Here is a 23,750-nt window from a genome sequence, read left to right as displayed (position 1 = left end):
ACCATAAAAACAATGGATTTTTTTTTGTATAGTGTGATTGCTGACTTTTGATCTTGATTGTTGACCTCTGATCCTGAACAATGAGCAGTTCCTAGTAAATTACCTTTGAACTTAATCACTGACTCTGATTCTAATCACTGACCTTAGATTCTGATCACCAACCCTTGATCCTGATCACTGACCTCTGAGCTTATATTCTTCTCATTGGTCTTTGATCTTGATCACTGAGCACAGATTCTTACTGCTCACCATTGATCCTGACTGCTGTCCTTTCATCCACCTGTATCCATATCTGCACTGAAATTGAATTCTTCTTTGGACCATGTCATATCCAACTAAGTTTATTCCATTCAATAGTTTCTACATAATCTTGCAAACAGTCACACTAACCAACAAGATGGACAAAATATTAGAAACCCCTTGAAACGTGTTTCTAAATCCAAAGTGTAGCTATTATCTATTATATTGTTATATAAGTCAGTCAGAACAATCAACTGAAGTATCAGTCAGCTGAACACTGTATGTGAGGCAGTACATATTGCACATCATGGTAACAACAAAGGTGTATCTGTTTTTTATGGTCAGTGAGTCTACATTTCATATTTATATAGTTTGAGATATATTATACCACAACATCTTTACAATAATCTTGAAAAAAATCATATGCATGTCAGAGCTAGTTGAAAGCACAGAAGAATCAGACTAGTTCACATCCAGAGCTTTGCAGAGATCTTTACATTCACCTCTGATGGTGACAGATGTGAAAGCAAAAGATGAGTGATGCAAAAACACTGACAGAGCTCTGGCTTGAACCAGCAACAATTCCACTTGTGTGACATTGTAGCCCTAAGAGAGTGCATTGGATCATTGTGCGACAGCGTGCCATGCTCTGCCCACGTCCTTCCACACCAACTGTCGTCTTCACAGTCATTCCTAGCAGGGATGCACATTACATGCTCTGATCTCTTTCCTATCCTTGCAGCTGGACAGCTGGGCCGTCTTAAACCTCTGCTTGACTGTCATCAGACGTTCTTGAATTCCTCCACCGCACAGCTTGGTACATTCTATCCAATTGGACCATGGCCTCATTTTACAACCTGTCAAGGGGATAAAGAGTTTATGATACAAAAAAAAAAAAAAAAGCAACCTCTGTTTGTGGTTATGTAGTGGTGAAAATAATCAGGCGGGGTCAGATTGTAAAATGAAGATGGACTCTAATTCAAGGATTGGAGCTGACATCTTGCTCATCTGACATTATAATGCATGAAACCAGAATTGGTACAGGTGCACTCATCAAAAATTGTAAACGCACCCCACCACACACACACAACTTGCACCTTAATTTGCAGCTAGCCAACATTGGCACATCTACAGTATATTGTTGGTGGGTTAGGTAGGGGCAAACATGTTTTGAAAATTCAGGATCAAGTGCCAACTCTTTTGTTGTTTTTTTTTTAATCCCTCAAAAGATGCAGAAGTGGTATGGACACACATCTTGATGTCATAAATATTTTACCCTAGATGACCCATCCTGACACAAGATTTAGATTCAGATTACTTTATTGATCCCAAAAGGGAAGTTCGCCTTGAAGCTCGCTCATGGTACAGGGAGTCCCAAACAGGAAGTGCCAAATTTTGAGTCCACAGTGAAGCAGAAAATGTCAAATGTCAAATACTTCCTGGATTGACAGACGAGATCCCATGGAATCTCATGGGAACTCCGTGGCAAGTTCACACTGAAACAGGAAGTGCCAAATTTTGAGTCCACAGTGAAACAGGAAATGTCAAATGTTGAACACTTCCTGACATGGGGGGGCTAGAGCAGAGGCTGGGGTTTCACTGGACTCTGGACTCTGGACCCTGAAATCTGATTGGACACAGATGATTGACACGTCATGGCACCGCCTGTCTGGTTGAAAACAGCTGCATTTTGAAATCAGAGTCATATTGACAGCTAGGTTCTTCCTGAAGAGTAGATGGTGCTGTGTACCACAAAATGTTCTAATCCACCTTAGTAGAAGAAGAAAAATGTTTGCCTCACGCCCCTTCACAGATAGTACAAATAAGTACAACAGGGTGACTCACAGCGGAAAGCTCGTATGAGCGAACCACGAAAACATCGAGCCGACAGGCAAGCGTGCACAATGCCACTGTGATGGTTTGTGCACACAGGAACACAGTGCGAGCAGCTGTGCGATGTGTAACGACACTGTGCAGCTGCTGTGAAGAAAAATAAATTAAAAAATAAAACAAAGACATGCTGTGATGTTTCACACACGTGGGAACACAGTGCGATAATAAAAAAAGAAAAATACATGCCACCAACGGGATTCAAATCTGCACTTTCCAAAAGCTGTGACTGCCAGTCAGAAACTTTACAACTGAGCTACCATCACTGTCCTGTGAAAGGTGCGGGAAAATGCCTGATATTAAGAAGGACATGGAGAAATTTAAGAAAGAATAAAACTTAAAAATACATGCTGCGATGGTTTTGTGCGTGTGGAACACACTGCATGATGTGTAGCCACATCGCACAACTGCTGTGAAAAAAAAACAAACACATGCAACAGGATTTGAACCTGAAATTTCCAAAAGCTCTGATTGCCAGCCAGAAACATTACCGCTGAGCTACCATCGCTGTCCTGTAAAAGGTGCAGAAAATTGCCTGATATCAAGACAGACATGGACATATTTAAGAAAAACATATAACCACACACCATATAAAAACACCGCATTTTATTGAATCCCTCTTATCAAGCAGGCAATACAAGTATGATCCGTCTGTTCCTCTGTAGATGACCCATGGTCACAGATCAGTGGTGTGCACAGCTAACCAAAAAATTAGTTTCGACAACAGATAATAAGCTAACTGAAAAGTTATCTTTTATAAAGCTAAACCAATAAACCACCCAAAAATGTATCAGAAGCTCCAGATAACTGCTAACTTCCAGTATCATCTCCGGTACACTTGCAACCACTAACAAGCTGATTTTGAGTTTTAACACCATGATTGCATCTGGCAGCATCAAAGGCGACTACAAACCCAAACAATGAGTCAGCTCAACTCTCTACTCAATACCAGCATTGCCGTGAGGCGGAGGTCTTGGAAAATAAAGCAGTGTTGACTTATGGTTTGGTTTATAAATAAAATTAATACTGATAGAATAACTCCACTAATGTCAATTCTGTCATTATGTCATTTGTACAAAGTTAAAATATAACATATATCTTTTAATGCTGAATAATGCACTAATTCTGAAGTTTTGTAACAAACACAGACAGACACCAAAGGGATTATGGGTAAAATGTGTGTCCGCTAACACTGATTGGTTGACTCATTCATTCTATGTCAACCAACACATTAATGTGAGGTGTGTCATGTTGGTGTTTACAGATAAATGTGCTTTTGTAAAATATATCATTTTTTTATTTGTAAAAAAAGGCATTTTCAAAAAAAAGCCAAGTTGCAATTAGATAACCGTCTGATATAGCCGGTGTCAAAATAAACAGAACACTGCCATGATCTACTGGTGCCCAGAGGCTCAGTACCTAAGCTGGTCTTACACTGTGTGAGTTTTGGCCCTTTTTCAACCGATTTTTCACTCGTGCAAGAATTTTTTGGATCACACTGAGTTTCAGCTTAATCGTGCGTCCTGCATCGTGTAGTATACATGGAGTAACGAGCTGTGTTTAACCTCTCATGACCACCTCCCGATCGGCAATCGTATTGTCGGATGAAATTCAAACCTGTTTGATATTATGGTCGGCCGTTGTGAGGGTATCCCGCTGCTGAAGCGCTACAAGCTCCCAACCTCTCGCACTGGGCATGTGCAAACACTGATGTGGAATTGGAGAGAGCATAAACAGTGATCATCTCTTTGGGAGAGCAGCTTCTGTTTCTTTTTCCCCCTTTCTTCAACTCATGTAAAGTCTTGTATTGTTTGGTTTTTTTGTTGTTGTTTTTTTTTTTTTTTTGTTAAAACTTTGATGTCTCCCATCAAGACTCTTTGTAAAAATAAGAAATGTAAATAAAGGTTGAAAAAGAAAGCTTCTGTTTATGTTTTGCTTCTGGAAACACGAGTCTGATGTGTGGTTTTTGAACATACAGTGTGAGTAGTCAGATCGCATCAGAGCATCGGGCCATATAGTGAGAGAACATAAATCGTGTGCTCTGACCTTTTACGCCGTGTGGTTTAAGATGCGTGGAATTTAATAAACGCAAACTGAATTCCAGACATCTTATATATATTACTCTGGAACAAAGATGATAGTGTTTGACATAAGCAGGACTCTAAATAGCAAACATGAATCGATTGCAATATCGATTCCTATCCATAATGCAGTGCTGGGCACAGCATGTCCACACTAAAACCTTCAAAATTAGTGCATTACTTTAAAACTAAAACATATATCTGATATTTTCACTTTATAAAATTTCAGACGTGATGTTAATTTACATAACTTGTCCGAAATTTGTTTGGTTAAAATTTGAACCATAAGTTAAAACTGTATCAATCAATCAATCAATCAACTTTTTTCTTGTATAGCGCCAAATCACAACAAACAGTTGCCCCAAGGCGCTCCACATTGCAAGGCAAGGCCATACAATAATTATGAAACACAGTCTACGTCTAAAGCAACATAACCAAGGGATGGTCCAGGGTCACCCGATCCAGCCCTAACTATAAGCCTTAGCGAAAAGGAAAGTTTTAAGCCTAATCTTAAAAGTAGAGAGGGTATCTGTCTCCCTGATCTGAATTGGGAGCTGGTTCCACAGGAGAGGAGCCTGAAAGCTGAAGGCTCTGCCTCCCATTCTACTCTTACAAACCCTAGGAACTACAAGTAAGCCTGCAGTCTGAGAGCGAAGCGCTCTAATGGGGTAATATGGTACTATGAGGTCCCTAAGATAAGATGGGACCTGATTATTCAAAACCTTATAAGTAAGAAGAAGAATTTTAAATTCTATTCTAGCATTAACAGGAAGCCAATGAAGGGAGGCCAACACGGGTGAGATATGCTCTCTCCTGCTAGTCCCCGTCAGTACTCTAGCTGCAGCATTCTGAACCAACTGAAGGCTTTTTAGGGAACTTTTAGGACAACCTGATAATAATGAATTACAATAGTCCAGCCTAGAGGAAACAAATGCATGAATTAGTTTTTCAGCATCACTCTGAGACAAGACCTTTCTGATTTTAGAGATATTGCGTAAATGCAAAAAGGCAGTCCTACATATTTGTTTAATATGCGCTTTGAATGACATATCCTGATCAAAAATAACTCCAAGATTTCTCACAGTATTACTAGAGATCAGGGAAATGCCATCCAGAGTAACGATCTGGTTAGACACCATGCTTCTAAGATTTGTGGGGCCAAGTACAATAACTTCAGTTTTATCTGAGTTTAAAAGCAGGAAATTAGAGGTCATCCATGTCTTTATGTCTGTAAGACAATCCTGCAGTTTAGCTAATTGGTGCGTATCCTCTGGCTTCATGGATAGATAAAGCTGGGTATCATCTGCGTAACAATGAAAATTTAAGCAATACCGTCTAATAATACTGCCCAAGGGAAGCATGTATAAAGTGAATAAAATTGGTCTTAGCACAGAACCTTGTGGAACTCCATAATTAACTTTAGTCTGTGAAGAAGATTCCCCATTTACATGAACAAACTGTAATCTATTAGACAAATATGATTCAAATCACCGCAGCGCAATGCCTTTAATACCTATGACATGCTCTAATCTCTGTAATAAAATTTTATGGTCAACAGTATCAAAAGCAGCACTGAGGTCCAACAGAACAAGCACAGAGATAAGTCCACTGTCCGAAGCCATAAGAAGATCATTTGTAACCTTCACTAATGCTGTTTCTGTACTATGATGAATTCTAAAACCTGACTGAAACTCTTCAAATAGACCATTCCTCTGCAGGTGATCAGTTAGCTGTTTTACAACTACCCTCTCAAGAATCTTTGAGAGAAAAGGAAGGTTGGAGATTGGCCTATAATTAGCTAAGATAGCTGGGTCAAGTGATGGCTTTTTAAGTAATGGTTTAATTACTGCCACCTTAAAGGCCTGTGGTACATAACCAACTAACAAAGATAGATTGATCATATTTAAGATTGAAGCATTAAATAATGGTAGGACTTCCTTGAGCAGCCTGGCAGGAATGGGGTCTAATAAGCATGTTGATGGTTTGGATGAAGTAACTAATGAAAATAACTCAGACAGAACAATCGGAGAGAAAGAGTCTAACCAAATACCGGCATCACTGAAAGCAGCCAAAGATAACGATACATCTTTGGGATGGTTATGAGTAATTTTTTCTCTAATAGTCAAAATTTTGTTAGCAAAGAAAGTCATGAAGTCATTACTAGTTAAAGTTAATGGAATACTCAGCTCAATAGAGCTCTGACTCTTTGTCAGCCTGGCTACAGTGCTGAAAAGAAACCTGGGGTTGTTCTTATTTTCTTCAATTAGTGATGAGTAGAAAGATGTCCTAGCTTCACGAAGGGCTTTCTTATAGAGCAACAAACTCTTTTTCCAGGCTAAGTGAAGATCTTCTAAATTAGTGAGACGCCATTTCCTCTCCAACTTACGGGTTATCTGCTTTAAGCTACGAGTTTGTGAGTTATACCACGGAGTCAGACACTTCTGATTTAAAGCTCTCTTTTTCAGAGGAGCTACAGCATCCAAAGTTGTCTTCAATGAGGATGTAAAACTATTGACAAGATACTCTAACTCCCTTACAGAGTTTAGGTAGCTACTCTGCTCTGTGTTGGTATATGACATTAGAGAACATAAAGAAGGAATCATATCCTTAAACCTAGTTACAGCGCTTTCTGAAAGACTTCTAGTGTAATGAAACTTATTCCCCACTGCAGGGTAGTCCATCAGGGTAAATGTAAATGTTATTAAAAAATGATCAGACAAAAGGGAGTTTTCAGGGAATACTGTTAAGTCTTCTATTTCCATACCATAAGTCAGAACAAGATCTAAAATATGATTAAAGTGGTGGGTGGACTCATTTACTTTTTGAGCAAAGCCGATAGAGTCTAATAATAGATTAAATGCAGTGTTGAGGCTGTCATTCTCAGCATCTGTGTGGATGTTAAAATCGCCCACTATAATTATCTTGTCTGAGCTAAGCACTAAGTCAGACAAAAGGTCTGAAAATTCACAGAGAAACTCACAGTAACGACCAGGTGGACGATAGATAATAACAAATAAAACTGGTTTTTGGGACTTCCAATTTGGATGGACAAGACTAAGAGACAAGCTTTCAAATGAATTAAAGCTCTGTCTAGGTTTTTGATTAATTAATAAGCTGGAATGGAAGATTGCTGCTAATCCTCCACCCCGGCCCGTGCTACGAGCATTCTGACAGTTAGTGTGACTCGGGGGTGTTGACTCATTTAAACTAACATATTCATCCTGCTGTAACCAAGTTTCTGTTAGGCAGAATAAATCAATACGTTGATCAATTATTATATCATTTACCAACAGGGACTTAGAAGAAAGAGACCTAATGTTTAATAGACCACATTTAACTGTTTTAGTCTGTGGTGCAGTTGAAGGTGCTATATTATTTTTTCTTTTTGAATTTTTATGCTTAAATAGATTTTTGCTAGTTATTGGTGGTCTGGGAGCAGGCACCGTCTCTACGGGGATGGGGTAATAGGGGGATGGCAGGGGGAGAGAAGCTGCAGAGAGGTGTATAAGACCACAGCTCTGCCTCCTGGTCCCAACGCTAGACAGTCACAGTTTGGAGGATCCCAAAAAATTGGCCAGATTTCTAGAAATGAGAGCTGCTCCCTCTAAAGTGGGATGGATGCCGTCTCTCCTAACAAGACCAGGTTTTCCCCAGAAGCTTTGCCTCTGTATGCCTCTGAATTTCAGATTGCCCACTGCGTGTTATGATCTGATGGTCCGGATCACCTGGGGTAGCCTGTCAATGTGTGTGGCGTGCGTGTGCTCGCTGCAGCCCATTGCAACGGCGATATATGTTTTTTATGTATGTCCATGTGAAGACAGACAGCGAGCAGACACACACGCGTCACAGTGGGCAGTTGTTAGTTCATGTTTGTCCAAACATGGGCCATGTTCCCCATCCGTGATGTCCAGAACCATAAATCTCTGCAGCTGCTCCTGTGGATGGCCACACCCCCTGTCAGTTCAGTGCACACACCAATGTGTCACTGTGTCTGTTTGCAAAGCCACACTCATGGGGCACGTACACAAATTTCACATCCAGCTTGACAGTGATTGTATGCTGACAGTTGTCGTGTTAACAGTGCAAATGGCCACACATTTTCTAAGTGCCATGCAAGCGGTGTTAGATGTTCATGTGTGTCACCTGGAATTTGGCTGACACCCGCTGTGAGAGGGTTCGATGGGCTCTCACAGCGCGCACACTGTCATTCAGCCGCTGGTGTGCACAAATAGTTGTAGCAACAGATGTACGAGATGTTAGAGGCAGCTACGATTTTACACGTATTGCATACGATTCCTGCTTCATGAACACTTCATGCACAATTCGACCAAATTTGCACTATGTGTGAAGGGGCCCTCAGATTTGAAATAAACACGTCATTTGAACCATGGATTAATAATGACACCAAAGGTATATTGACGAGTAAACGACCTTATTTTATACCATAAATGAGGTCCAGGTTGTTAAAAGCAGCATTTCTCCTTTAATTTGGATTTTCTTATATATGCGTGTGTCTCCAGTGATTTTTAAACGAGCAGGCAGCTGATTTAATAACCTCTTAATTTTGCTCTCTGAATGACACCAGGATCATGCATTTCACTTAAAAATACACATGCCACAGAGTGTTTCTTGAGTGTTTCTCACCTGTACTCAAATGTATTGGAACACTTGGTATTCCACAGATTTTAATTTGTTTAGGCCATTTCAAATACAAATAAATAAATAATTCTAAAGTTATCTTCCCTAAATTCACACTGAAATCAAATGTCTCTAACTTGATATAAATTAATTAAAAATATATAATCCAGCTTCCTACACCACTTCATCAGCTAGCTGATGAAATGATGTAGAGGAGGATTTTTTTTTTTTTTTTTTAAAGAAGACCTGAACATTGAGGTACAATTTGCCAAAACGTATATTTGAGATACAAAATAAGATTTGATGTTTTAGTGAAAGAAACTTTTGTATTTCTTCATAATTGATGTAAATAAAGTCCAAGACATATTCAGTGAATTGGAAATGCTCATGTTTCCATCCCCTGACTTGTCTGAAGAAAACTGGCATAAAACTAATTGTCATTTCCAGGTTTTATCAAGTTTTAGATATTTGCTTTCATTTTGATTTTGAGAAAGATAATTTTAGAAACTTTTATTCATTATATTTTTATACTTCTTGTATTTGAAATGGCATAAACAAATGAAAGTGTGTGAAATACCAAGTGTTCCAATACTTTTGGAGGGCACAGTATACTAACCTTATGATGAGTGCAAAATGAGTGTGGTATTATTACTGTTTTGTTTAAGAATGTTTAATTTTCACTGTTGCTGAACTTTGTGTGAAATCATAGTCATATTGTATATCATATTGATATGACAATATTGAGATAGGATAATTTGTCCATATTGTACATCCCTACTGTCAACTAGCTGAAAACTTTGAATATTAATTTACATCGACATTAAAAATGCTTAAAGTGGCAGGGGGTTAAGAGGGCTGTCATTAGGGGGGTCTGGGAGGTGGAGCCCCTCCAGAAGCTGAAAGGTGAAAAAAAAATGCTTAAAAAGGTGGGAGTCTGGGGGGGGGACAGAAGCTGAAAGGTTTTAGCCATGCTCATGCTCCCAAGAACCATTTTACTGAAAAAAAGTCTGAAGGACCAAAAAGACATGGTTAGATAGTGAGGAGCTTCCAGGCATGTGAGAGGCAAATAAAGAAAAATGCTTAAAAAGGCAGGGGGTCTGGGGGAATTCAGATTGCTCCAGTTGTTCAGAAGAACTTTGTGACTGCATGCGTAGTTGGGCTCTGTGCCATGGAGTGGCGCACATGCCCTATTGCGCTGTGTTTGCGCTTGTGATGGAGGGCTGTATGTGGGGTTAATCTACTGTCTCGTGTCATTTCTCAGATCAATTGTTGGTTTGGTTTTGTGGTATGCAGGAGATCACTTGACCGAGGGTCTATACGTTCAAATAATAAATAAAAAAATGCTGTCATCACTCTTTACTCTTACTCAGTCAGTCTCTTACAACGGTGTAACCTAAATACACAAGCTTTCCAGGAGCGCACCCAATTCATTACGCACGCTCAGAGGCACGTCCCCTCCTGTGCACAGTTTTTTTTGCGGGGGGGGGAACCCCACCCCCTGTGATAAACTAACCCTAACCCTTAATTTTTTTTCTGGTGACGGGCTTGTTGACAAGATAGCTATTTTGTTGATTTACAGCTGTTTGTATAAAGTATAAAAAGCAGGGGAGTAAGGACACAGCCCTGGGGAGAACCTGTATTTGAAGATATAGCAGAGGAGATGTGTCCATTGACAAAAATCTGCTGCAGTCTGTTTATTAAAAAAAAAAAAAAAAAAATTAAATCATCAGTAAAATCTGATCAGGTATCATAAAATAGGAAGCAAGCCTATCAATTAGGTCTGCATCTTATTAAAAGCAGAACTAAAATCAGCAAATAAAAGTCTTGCATGGGATTTGGGCTGTTTGAGATGTTTATACACTATCCAGAATGAAGAGCTGAGGAGCCTCCACACCCTTACCTGCTTGATAGGCAAACTGCAATGGATCCAATTTGTCTAAAGTTAATGACAAAATGTCATCCTTCATTTAACAGGAAGGCACTAAAATCTTTGATATCAAATGTTTTTAACTGTTAAAGCTTTAATTACGCCTGCAAAAATAAGTTAGTGGTCTAAAAATTATCTGACCAAAATTTATCAGAAGATAATTGGTCTGCTGATGGTTTTCAAAGTTATCTGAAAAGCTAATCTGAAAATGAAAACATTAGCTTCGATAATTAGGGGTTAGCAGATTAGCGGAAATGTGCCCACCACTGCCTGTATTCATTTAACTCTTTGGGGATTTTGGATTTTGGGACAGGTATTACAATTGATTTTTTTTTTTCCATAGAATAGGTATCTGACCACTATTTACATGCTTTTGAAAAAAAATTGTGAAGATTTCACCAAGCTGGTAAGCACAGTGTGTGCCCATAGCATCAGGGCAAGCAGGCTTCCCTATTTTTATTTTTTAAGTAGGGTTGAAACCTGTTTCTGGGATATCTCAATGTCACTTCAGTGACAACAACTCCATGGTGAGAAGGATAAAGACCCTAAAGAACAGCTATTTAAAAAGAATATTATTTATTTACGGTGGGAAGAACCAGGAGTACGTGGACGAAACGTACATAGACACAGGAATAACATTCAAACTAATGGTGGGGTTGCTGGGAAATAAGAGTGCTAACCTCTGCCCAGCTGTGGAGCTCAAAAGGAAGCAAGCAAGCACACAAATCAGAGGGAGATAACTCTAGAAAGTTTTTAAATATTATAATACCCCCTTCAGGCAAAACATAAAGTGGGGAAAATAAGTACGAGGTCTGTCCAAAAAGTAACGGACCTTTTTATTTTTTTCAAAAACTATATGGATTTGAATCACATGTGATTGCATCAGCCAAGCTTGAACCTTCGTGCACATGCGTGAGGTTTTTCACGCCTGACGGTTGCGTCATTCACCTGTGAGCAGGCTTTGAGTGAGCACTGGTCCACCCCCCTCGTCGGATTTTGATTGTCAGGGAAATGTCTGAATGATTTGGAGCTTTGCTGCATCAAATTTTTCCAGAAACTGTGAGAGACAGCCAGGTGGACACCATTCGCTAAATTCAGATGGCTTTCAGGGATGATTTTATGGGGATCACACAGATTGAGGACTGTTACAGCTGGTTTAAAGACCGCCCACAGCGGGTGAGAGCACGCCGCATTCCGAGCGGCGATCGACAGGCTCAAACGACCAGATCATTTCCAAACTGAACGCTGTGTTGATCCGGGACGTCGTCTGACTTCCACAGAAATGGCAGTAGACGTGGACATCAAGACTTTTACGGCACATTCCACTGTTACAGGAGTTTTTCTCATGGAAAGAGGATCCGAGGAATGGCGCGGCACAAAACCACAGGAATTCGCACCTCGGGACGGAGCCACATGGCGTAAAGCAACGCCGTGATGAAGCCTCACAGGACATGTTCTGGCACGTCCAGCTAATCCACAATTTCTCGGATAGTCACACGACTGAAAAGCCACCGAAAGCTTTCTGAAAGCCATCTGAAAGCCGTCCTGTGAGACCAACATGGAGGTGGTTTTGTGCCGCGCCATTCGCGGCACGGTGGCGCATTCCTCCGCTCCTCTTTCCATGACAAAAACTCCTGTAACAGTGGAATGTGCCGAAAACGTCTTGATGTCCACGTCTTCTGCCATTTCTGTGGTAGTCAGACGACGTCCTGGATCAACACAGCATTCAGTCTGGAAATGATGTGGTCGTTTGAGCCTGTCCATCGCCGCTCGGAACGCGGCACGCCCTCCGCCATTGTGTGCCGTCTTTAAACTGGCTGTAACACTCCTCAATCTGTGTGATCCCATAAAATCGTCCCTGAAAGCCATCTGAATTTAGCGAATGGTGTCCACCTGGCTGTCTCTCACAGTTTCTGGAAACATTTGATGCAGCAAAGCTCCAAATCATTCAGACATTTCCCTGACAATAAAAATCAGACGAGGGGGGTGGACCAGTGCTCACTCAAAGCCTGCCCACAGGCGAATAACGCAACCGACAGGCGTGAAAAAAGTCACGCATGCGCACGAAGGTTCAAGCTTGGCTGATGCAATCACACGTGATTCAAATCCATATAGTTTTTGAAAAAAATAAAAAGGTCAGTTACTTTTTGGACAGACCTCGTATTTGACCCCCTGTCAGTTTTGCAGGTTTTCCCACCTACAAAGAATGGAGAGGTCTGTAATTTTTATCATAGGTACACTTCAACTGTGAGAGACAGAATCTAAAAAAAAAAAAAAAAAATCCAATAAATCACATTGTATGATTTTTACATAATTAATTTGCATTTTATTGCATAAAATAAGTATTTGACCCCCTAGAAAAACAGAGCTTAACAACTGGTACAGAAACATTTGTCTGTCATTACAGAGGTCAGACGTTTCCTGTAGTTCTTCACCAAGTTTTCACACACTACAACAGGGATTTTGGTCCACTCCTCCATACAAATTTCTATTGAGTTCAGGTCTGGAGACTGGCCAGGCCACTCCAGGACCTTGAAATGCTTCTTACGGAGCCCCTCCTTAGTTGCCCTGGCTGTGTGTTTGGGGTCATTGTCATGCTGGAAGACCCAGCCATGACCCATCTTCAATGCTCTTACTGAGGGAAGGAGGTTGTTTGCCAGAATCTCGCAATACATGACCCCATCCATCCTCCCTTCAATACGGTGCAGTCGTCCTGTCCCCTTTGCAGAAGAGCACCCCCAGAGTATGATGTTTCCACCTCCATGCTTGAGCAGGGGGACCTTGCTGCCCTGCGGATTTTTAAACCATGACAGAATCATGTGTTACTAATTTAATGACCTAATGAGTATGATGTTTCCACCCCCATACTTCATGGTTTGGATGGTTTTCTTGGGGTTGTTCTCATCCTCTAAACATGGTAAGTGGAGTTGATTCCAAAAAGCTCTATTTTGGTCTCATCTGACCACGTGACCTTCTCCCATGCCTCCTCTGGATCATCCAGATGGTCACTGGTGAACTTCAAACGGGCCTGGATATGTGCTGGCTTGAGCAGGGGGACCTTGCTGCCATGCAGGATTTTAAACTATGACAGCATCAATGTGTTACTAATGTAATCTTTGTGACTGTGGTCCCAGCTCTCTTCAGGTCATTGACCAGGTCCTCCTGTGTAGTTCTGAGCTTTCTCAGAATCATCCTTACTCCACAAAGTGAGATCTTGCATGGAATCCCAGACTGAGGGAGATTGTCAGTCATCTTGTGTTTCTTCCACTTTCTAATAAATAATCATAACAGTTGTTGTCTTCTACCAAGCTGCTTGCCTGTTGTCCTGTAGTCCATCTCAGCCTTGTGCAGGTCTTCAGTTTTGTCCCTGATGTCCTTAGACAGCTCTTTGGTCTTGGCTATGGTGGACAGGTTGGAGTGTGATTGATTGAGTGTGTGAACAGGTGTCTTTTATACAAGTAACAAGTTCAAACAGGTGCAATTAATACAGGTAAAGAGTGCAGAAGAGGGCTTCTTAAAGAAAAAATAACAGGTCTGTGAGAGCCAGAATTCTTGCTGGTTGGTAGGTGTTCAAATACTTATTTTATGCAATAAAATGCAAATTAATTATTTAAAAATCATCCAATGTTATTTTCTGGATTTTTTTTTTTTTTTTAGATTCTGTCTCTCACAGTTGAAATATACCTACAATAAAAATTACAGACCTCTCCATTCTTTGTAGGTGGGAAAACCTGCAAAACTGACAGGGGGTCAAAAACTTATTTTCCCCACTGTATGTACAAATTTGAAGAATCTGGCAAAACTCTCAGGCTGTAAAAAAACAAAAAAACAAACACTGACACAGCTAAAATGATACAGGTGATTGAGCTTGTTCTCCTTTAGATGGCGCTATTTCACTTCTTTCTTTCTGAATGTGTAATTATCATCCACCTGTTTTTTAAATTTCTCCAAGTTCTGCTCAAAACTGGCATCACCCCATATAAGAAAAATTGAGAAACTGACTGAAAATATACATTGTTGAATAGCAAGTGTGAAGTTTCTGGTGGAATTGCAGCGGGTCTGCAGAAATTCATATGAAGGTATAGCCATGCAATGCCCTACTCTGGAGTCCCCTCTGAGTTGACAGTTCAAATATAATTTCTTGAATTAACCTTATTTGGTTCACACTGCATGGCGGTAATGTGGTGGATGCTGCAAGGCACAGCACCAGCTCATGCTTCCAGACCTGAACCCTGACCTTACTCGGTCTGGAGCCGGGCTACTTGCTGCCATTAGCAGATATCATGGTGTTAGCCCACACCCCTTTCAAAACCATTAAGAACTGTTCAAAGATAAAATGTTCCCAAATGTCTGGTTAATAATTACATGACAAGAACTATCTAATTTATTTTGTTTATAACCTTTATTTAACCAGATAAAAGAAATCTATCTTACAAAGGAAAATCCATTCATTAAATGTCAACATCTTTTATTCTGTGTGATTACTTTTGGAATGTGATATTTTAAAAGTAGGCAGTGGGTGGGTGGTGCTGTACTGTGAGTTAAGGTGCATATCACTAGTAAATAAAATGTCAAATGAGCTGACTATTCTAAATAAATAAGGAAGTAGAGCACTGCGCGCGTAGATGGCAAACGTCCGCCATCACTGGTTCAGGTGATAGTGAGTGCCCGTCTGCACCTCACTTTCAAGTATGACAGTGATTGGGGCACGTTTGATTAAGATATGATGTAAAATATACATTAAATAGGATTTTCAATGTTAAATTTAATTAAATGGTAAATGGACTGCATTTATATAGCGCTTTTCCATCTGCATCAGACGCTCAAAGCACTTTACAATTATGCGTCACATTAGGGTGGTCCAAAAATTACATGAAAAAATTTTTCTTCAATTTTCTTTTCTCTCACCCTCTAAATGTGTGATGCCTCATGAGAAAATATTGCTTGCAAAATATCTTTTAAATATTAGCATTTTTAGTGGTGGCACAACAGTGGCAAATTATTTATTAAAATCGTGGATTAGGCGAATGCTAGGTAATAGCCTAGGAGTATTGAAAACATTGCATTTCAGTTTTCCACAAAACTATTTTATTATAATGTTGAAATTTACAATATAATATCATGAAATGTAGTTACAGTGTTTACTTAAATAATTAATTATACTGTATATGTGTTAATTGTGTTCCGAATATCAGAAAAATGTAGATTATAATGTATACTGTGTACAGGACTACAGGTGTACAACTGTACATACGACTAAGTACTACTGTCTGACACTGAATGACTGAAATATATAATGAATTCTTAATTAAGCTTAAATACTACTTCATTATAATATATTATACCATTTACAGACTATGGTATTGGTTAATTGTTCCTTTTAATGTGCAAGTGCTGTGCTTTTTCGGGAATCTGGGAATTTACGTCTGTGTTCAGAAACCACTTGGAGAAGAAACTGAAACTGATCTTCATTCTTTGTCAGGAGCCTGTTGAAGTCATGCACAAGGGCAACTCCACGATCTGCATGGTCATTGACGACTTTTAGAGCGAACACTATTGATTGAGCTCTTGCAAAATTAGCATCACTTTCCCATTCTTCAGGATCCAAAGCCAGATATTCATTAGATATTCCCAATTTTATGAAGAAATTGTGTGTCTTCTTTGAGACAAATGCATCCAAATCCAAATTCTGAAGTGAGGCATCATCAAAGGTCAAAGTTTCAGCAGTTTCCTTTTTAAGTGCCAGTACCATCTTGCGTTTGGTTGACAATGGAACAGTGTTGTCAAAAAATGCCAAGGCCACAAGTTCTTCTGAGAGATATGACATATGTCTTCTGAACTTGTCAGCTGCTGCTTTTGAGATGGCAGGGTTGGTGTCCTGGTACTGGATGAGATCTTTCATGAACAAGAGATCATTCTGTGGTGCTGATACTGATACTGGGCATGTCATCCATGCTTTGACATATAACATGGATGAGAACAGGCACATTTCCATCAGGGCCTTCTCCTCTCTCTTTGTTAACCTGAACTGGCTCCGGAAAAGCCAAATCTTGAAACTATATATCACCTTCGACATCCACCTTGCATGGTGAAAAGCTCCTGGACATTTAAAGTTCACACCTTTGGGGGGAACATAACCCAGGAAAATCAGGACTAGCTCCAGCAGTTCACGATAGTCATCACGAGGCTGGGAAAGAGAAACCTGTTCTTCCATGAAGCTTGTGATATCATTTTGCTTAGAAGCTATGTGGGTTTTCACATAATCATCAGACAGACCATCTTCATAGGCACTTTGGTCAATACTTGGCCATGCATCTTGAAATCGTTTGAAAAGACGCACATCTGGACCACTACTTTTCCCCATGACTGTTTCAAAAGCACTGCGTAGAACCAGCTCCATAATATGGTGCCTGCATGGCAGTTGAAGCAGCTCTTTATTCAGCTTGTTTTGGAGTAGAACACAAGCACCTGAATATTGGCCAGTGTTGGAAGCTGTTGTGTCAAAGCACATAGCTTTCACCTGATCTACAGTGTTCCATTCTTGCAGGGCACTTGCAACAGCTTCAGCTGTTTTTTCTCCTGTCCCAGATGTCAACTTTGCCACACTAAGCAGTTGACTTATCCCTTCTCCAGAAACAACAATTGGTAGACGGTCAACATGTTCCTTCCCTGTGAGGTCTTCCAACAACTTTCCATCCCAGTGCACTACTAATGGTGTATCAGTAGAAAATTTCTCTTGAATCTCCTTTGAGAAATCTGATCTCATCTTCATACGCTTACGACGGACAGTAGAATGACTGATATTGTATTCTGTGCCATCATGACCTAAACTTGCTGTTGTTTCAGCAAGTAGAAAGACTGCATTTCTGTCAGACACTTTAGTACGATCGAATGCAGCAGCCAGTCCTGGAGTCATTATGTTTTTGGTCTTTCTTTTCTTTGATGCATTAGACACAGGAGTACTTTCAGCTACAAATTCTTCTTCTGAATCAGACAGACCTGACCCGACAGAATCATCACTCAAGTCGCTAAAGTTAGCATCTGATGGTTCTTCCATTTTTCTTTTATAATTTTCTGCAGCTGCTACTCTCTTTTCTCTTTTCTCATCTAATATTTTCTGTTGCATATCAATACCAGCCATACATCCCTTTCTACCTTTTTCCCTTTGAGCAATTAGAAACTGGCAGTCTTCTTCTATCTTTATGATTTGCAGAGCATCCTGATGTGCCATGTCGAAAAGGTCATCTAAATTTTCTGTGAAGTCTGTTTCATCTAGTTCTTGTTTCTTGTTTTTTCTATTCTTTGTCTTCTTGAGTGTTTTCCATTTTCTGAACAGTTTCTCTACCTTTGTTATGAGGTGATGCTTTGCCCTGACTGGAATACGTGCTCTTTCCCAGAATGGAAGAGCTGTTTCAATTGCTGCGTTGCATGCATCTTGTACTGTTTTCTTCATTTCTCCATGATGGAAGAAAAATACTTTCAAAACCTGTCCATTAGATGAAAGCTTGTTGCCTCTTATTTCCTGGTCACAAGAGCCAATCAGATACAACTGCTTTTTCTTTCTGGTGGCAGATGCAGACGACATGGTAGCTCAAGCTCAGAGAGACAAAAAGCAGGAAACGTTCTCCTGATGTTCTTATAATATCCCTAAAATACTGTGATCAAAACTTTTGTATTGTGGGTTATTCTCACATATGACATTTAACAGAGCTATGAAGTAATTTTATCAAAGGATTTGTGGAATTATAACTGCACCAGAAGTCCACATGCATTTATCAAAATATACCATTTTGGTAAATATCTAAGCTAAGTGTGCTACCTCTAAATATGTTTAGATTTTGAAGAAAAAAATTGAGGTAACTTTTCACCTAAGGCATCACACATTGATGGGGTGAGAACAAGAGATTTAAAAAAAAATTTTTTTTGGACCACCCTACCTCACATTCACCCCGATGCTGCCATACGAGGCGCTCACTACATACCAGGAGCAAGTAGGGGATTAAAGACCTTGCCCAAGAGCCCTTAGTGATTTTCCAGTCAGGCTGGGATTTGAACCCAGGATCTTCTGGTCTCAAGTGCAACACCTTAAACACGAGACCATCACCTCCCCCAGCTGGCCACAAAATCTCTAATCTGGATCAAATCCAGACCAAACTTTGTCAGTCATCCTACATAATGCTCTCAAATATGAAAGATATTTAATATCTGTGAAAACTTTGTTGGCTGAGGTAAGTATGAAAATACTGATGTGTTGCATTATTTTTGGTGCTATATGCTAGGGCTGCAACAAACGATTATTTGGGTAATCGATTAATCTGATGGGGTTTCGACACGATTAATCGATTAATCGGATTAGCGGGAAATTTTTTAAAAATGTGCCAGGGAAACAATTTTTCTCTCCTTCCATCACTTTATTTAACAACAGAACATTATTTGAAAACTTAAAATACTTGAAAATCAACAAATTGTCAAATGTCCCTTGGCTGTTGAAATATAAAATAATAAAGAATAAAACAGTTTATAATAAAGAACAAAAATAATTATTTCAAATGGCATTGCTTTATCAAAGTGCGGAGCTGCCATAAAACAACATTGAAACATAAATGTTATAAAATATATGGTGAAAAAAGAGGTATTTTATTGCTGCAAATGAGCACTTAGCATAACCAGTTAACCATAAAACCTAAATCAAAAACTGTAGCCTGACTCATGTGCAACATTCTCTGTATAACTTGTAAACTATGTGGTCATTTCACAATGACACACGTGACTCATCCCACATATATTTCTCTCTCCCTCTCTTTCTCTCTCTCTCTCTCTCTCCCTCTGTCTCTCTTTCTCTCCCTCTCTCTCTCTCCCTCTCTCTCTCTCTCCGTCTCTTTCTCTCTCTCTCTTCTCTCTCTCTCTGTCTCTCTCTTTCTCTCTCTCTCTCTGTCTCTCTTTCTCTCTCTCTCTCTCCCTCCTCTTCTCTCTCTGTCTCTCTCTTTCTCTCTCTCTCTCCCTCTCTTTCTCCCTCTCTGTCTCTCTCTTTCTCTCTCTCTCTCTCTCTCTCCCTGACTCTCTCTCCCTCTCTGACTCTCTCTCTCTCTCTCCCTCTCTCTCTCTCTGTCTCTCTCTCTGGTGCATGCTGGGAGTTTGGGCGTGAGTGAGGGTCGCAGGTGAGAGTGTGACGCAGTTCAGGTGAGGTGGCGTTTTTTCTTCCTTTTCTGTGTTTTTGTTGATTTTCGGTTTGTTTGTTGGTTGTTTTTTTTTATTGTTTTCATTAGTTTGCGTGTGGTTTTGTGTGTTTTTTGTGGCGGGTTTTGGCGCGGATGGCGTCTGGTCCGCCGCCGGCCCTCTCGCTCCGTCACGGGGTGAGGGTGGTCCCTGACCTGACTGTGTCTGTGGAGGATGTCCTCCTGGCTGTGGGCAAGCAAGTCGGACATGAGAACTTAATGTTTGCGTCCAGGATGAACAGAGCCGTGGTGGTTTTTCTGTCGGAGGAGCGTTTCTCTGCTCAGCTTGTTGAAAGTGGGGTTTATCTGAATGATTCTTACCTGCAGGCTTCTCCTCTCTACGCTCCGTCCAAAGACTGTCCAAATGGCAATGGTTGCTGCCCCAGATGTCCTACAGGGGGCGGGTTCTGGTCGCTAATAACTTGGTCGCTTCGGCGCTGTGGCACAGACTGTCTGTCCTCCCTCCACCACAGGGCCTTATTGAGCAGTTGCACCGGTTACTGGTGGACTTTTTCTGGTCAGGCCATCACTGGATCAGGGCTCCTGTGTTGTACATGCCACTTCATGAAGGAGGACAGAGGCTGGTGGACATTTCTGCTCGGGTGTCGACCTTCAGGTTGCAGGCTGCTCAGAGACTGTTGTATACCTCGGGATTGAGCTGGCAGGATACAGCACATGTCCTGCTGAGGAGGGAGGCTGATCTAGGGTATGACAAACATCTGTTCCTCCTACATCGGCGGGACATCAGCGGGACGCGCACCTCGGCTTTTTACCAGTCGGTTCTCCAGGTATGGCAGGTCCTCTCTGTGCGCAGGGACAACGTCGGCACACCAGGGATGTGGCTGTTTGAGGAGCCTCTTTTCTTCAATGACTTTGTTTGCTCTCCTGGTTTGTCATCTGCCACTCTGCGGTCCCGCCTGAGGGAGGCGGGGTGCACCAAATTGGGCCATCTACTGCGCACATCTGTTGGGAGGCTGGTGGAGTTGTCGGGAGTTCGGTCTTCCAGGATGCTGCTCAGGGTGGTGGAGGAGGTTTGTGCTTCCCTGCAAGGGCCCCACAGAGCGTTTGCTGAGAACCGTACTCTGTCTGACCAGTGGGATGATGAATATGAGTATGTGTTCCCCTCTCTGACTGTCTCGCCTGCTGTGGGGGCATGGCAGGATGAGCAGGGGGCTCTCCTGTCTTTCAGGTCACCTGTTTTGGGAGAGTTTGAGAGTGTTGTCAAGACAGCTCTCTATTTTACCTGTGTCAAAGTGTCACGCTTACGTTCTTTGGCAGGGTTGGCGGCGTCGAAGTGGTCAGAGTTTTTTGGTGCCGCCTTGTCTCCTGTGGGGTGCTGGCGAAGCCTGTACAAACCCCCAGTCGACAAACGCACGGGGGACCTCCAGTGGAGGATTGTACACGGGCTTCTGGCTACAAACGGGTATCTGGCGCACCAGGGGTTGATGGGGTTTGTCCTTTCTGTCCACTTAGGGAAACTGTTCACCATGTTTTTGCACAGTGTCACCGCTTATCAGGGCTATTTGGGTTGTTGGGGAGGTGGTTTCGTGGGTTTGGGTTGTTGTTCACTATGGACTTGTTTATCTTTTGTCCAAAATATCGTGCACAATCCAGGAGGTTGCATGTGTTGATTAACCTGCTTTGTGTACTCGCCAAGTTGGCCATCTGGAAGACTCGGAAAAACTGTGTTTTAGCTCAGGGGTCAGTGGACCCTGAGTTTATGCTGAAGGGACTCTTGGCAGCCCGGATCAGAGTGGACTTCCAGTTTTATGCTCTGACTGATAACATGGACACCTTCAGAAACACATGGTGCATAAATGATGTTCTCTCGTCTGTGCAAAACGGGAGCTTGGTGCTCCATTTCTGACGCTTGTCAAAAAAAAACAAAACAAAAAAAAAACAGCATAATGGAAATCAAATCAGATCAAATCAATTTTATTTATATAGCGCCAAATCACAACAAACACTTGCCCCGAGGTGCTTTATATTGTAAGGAAAGGCCATACAATAATTACGGAAAAACTCCAACGGTCAAAACGACCCCCTGTGAGCAAGCACTTGGCAACAGTGGGAAGGAAAAACTCCCTTTTAACAGGAAGAAACCTCCAGCAGAACCAGGCTCAGGGAGGGGCAGTCTTCTGCTGGGACTGGTTGGGGCTGAGGGAGAGAACCAGGAAAAAGACATGCTGTGGAGGGGAGCAGAGATCAATCACTAATGATTAAATGCAGAGTGGTGCATACAGAGCAAAAAGAGAAAGAAACACTCAGTGCATCATGGGAACCCCCCCAGCAGTCTAAGTCTATAGCAGCATAACTAAGGGATGGTTCAGGGTCACCTGATCCAGCTCTAACTATAAGCTTTAGCTTAAAAAGGAAAGTTTTAAGCCTAATCTTAAAAGTAGAGAGGGTGTCTGTCTCCCTGATTTGAATTGGGAGCTGGTTCCAGAGGAGAGGAGCCTGAAAGCTGAAGGCTCTGCCTCCCATTCTACTCTTACAAACCCTAGGAACTACAAGTAAGCCTGCAGTCTGAGAGCGAAGCGCTCTATTGGGGTGATATGGTACTATGAGGTCCCTAAGATAAGATGGGACCTGATTATTCAAAACCTTATAAGTAAGAAGAAGAATTTTAAATTCTATTCTAGAATTAACAGGAAGCCAATGAAGAGAGGCCAATATGGGTGAGATATGCTCTCTCCTTCAAGTCCCTGTCAGTACTCTAGCTGCAGCATTTTGAATTAACTGAAGGCTTTTCAGGGAACTTTTAGGACAACCTGATAATAATGAATTACAATAGTACATCTTAGAGGAAATAAATGCATGAATTAGTTTTTCAGCATCACTCTGAGACAAGACCTTTCTAATTTTAGAGATACTGCGCAAATGCAAAAAAGCAGTCCTACATATTTGTTTAATATGCGCATTGAATGACATATCCTGATCAAAAATGACTCCAAGATTTCTCACAGTATTACTAGAGGTCAGGGTAATGCCATCCAGAGTAAGGATCTGGTTAGACACCATGTTTCTAAGATTTGTGGGGCCAATTTTTGAGAGAAAAGGAAGGTTGGAGATTGGCCTATAATTAGCTAAGATAGCTGGGACAAGTGATGGCTTTTTAAGTAATGGTTTAATTACTGCCACCTTAAAAGCCTGTGGTACATAGCCAACTAATAAAGATAGATTGATCATATTTAAGATCGAAGCATTAATTAATGGTAGGGCTTCCTTGAGCAGCCTGGTAGGAATGGGGTCTAACAGACATGTTGATGGTTTGGAGGAAGTAACTAATGAAAATAACTCAGACAGAACAATCGGAGAGAAAAGGTCTAACCAAATACCGGCATCACTGAAAGCAGCCAAAGATAACGATATCTTTGGGATGGTTATGAGTAATTTTTTCTCTAATAGTTAAAATTTTATTAGCAAAGAAAGTCATGAAGTCATTACTAGTTAAAGTTAAAGGAATACTCGGCTCAATAGAGCTCTGACTCTTTGTCAGCCTGGCTACAGTGCTGAAAAGAAACCTGGGTTTGTTCTTATTTTCTTCAATTAGTGATGAGTAGTAAGATGTCCTAGCTTTACGGATGGCTTTTTTATAGAGCAGCAGACTCTTTTTCCAGGCTAAGTGAAGATCTTCTAAATTAGTGAGATGCCATTTCCTCTCCAACTTACGGGTTATCTGCTTTAAGCTGCGAGTTTGTGAGTTATACCACGGAGTCAGGCACTTCTGATTTAAAGCTCTCTTTTTCAGAGGAGCTA

General features: G+C 41.0%; 1 protein-coding gene across 1 annotated transcript in view; it reads right to left on the bottom strand.

The window, feature by feature from the left end:
• spon1a (spondin 1a) overlaps positions 1-23,750 on the bottom strand; it is a 374,574-nt gene continuing 350,824 nt past the window's right edge. The window contains exon 16 of the mRNA XM_034188854.1: positions 1-1,097. Coding sequence (XP_034044745.1) covers positions 934-1,097 — 164 coding nt within the window. The 3' untranslated portion in view covers positions 1-933. The remainder of the gene's footprint in view (positions 1,098-23,750) is intronic.

This window comes from Thalassophryne amazonica, chromosome 2, assembly GCF_902500255.1.
Source record: "Thalassophryne amazonica chromosome 2, fThaAma1.1, whole genome shotgun sequence".
NCBI lineage: Eukaryota > Metazoa > Chordata > Actinopteri > Batrachoidiformes > Batrachoididae > Thalassophryne > Thalassophryne amazonica.
The sequence above is the reverse complement of the archived record's forward strand: the minus strand, read 5'-3'. Positions and strand labels throughout refer to the sequence as shown.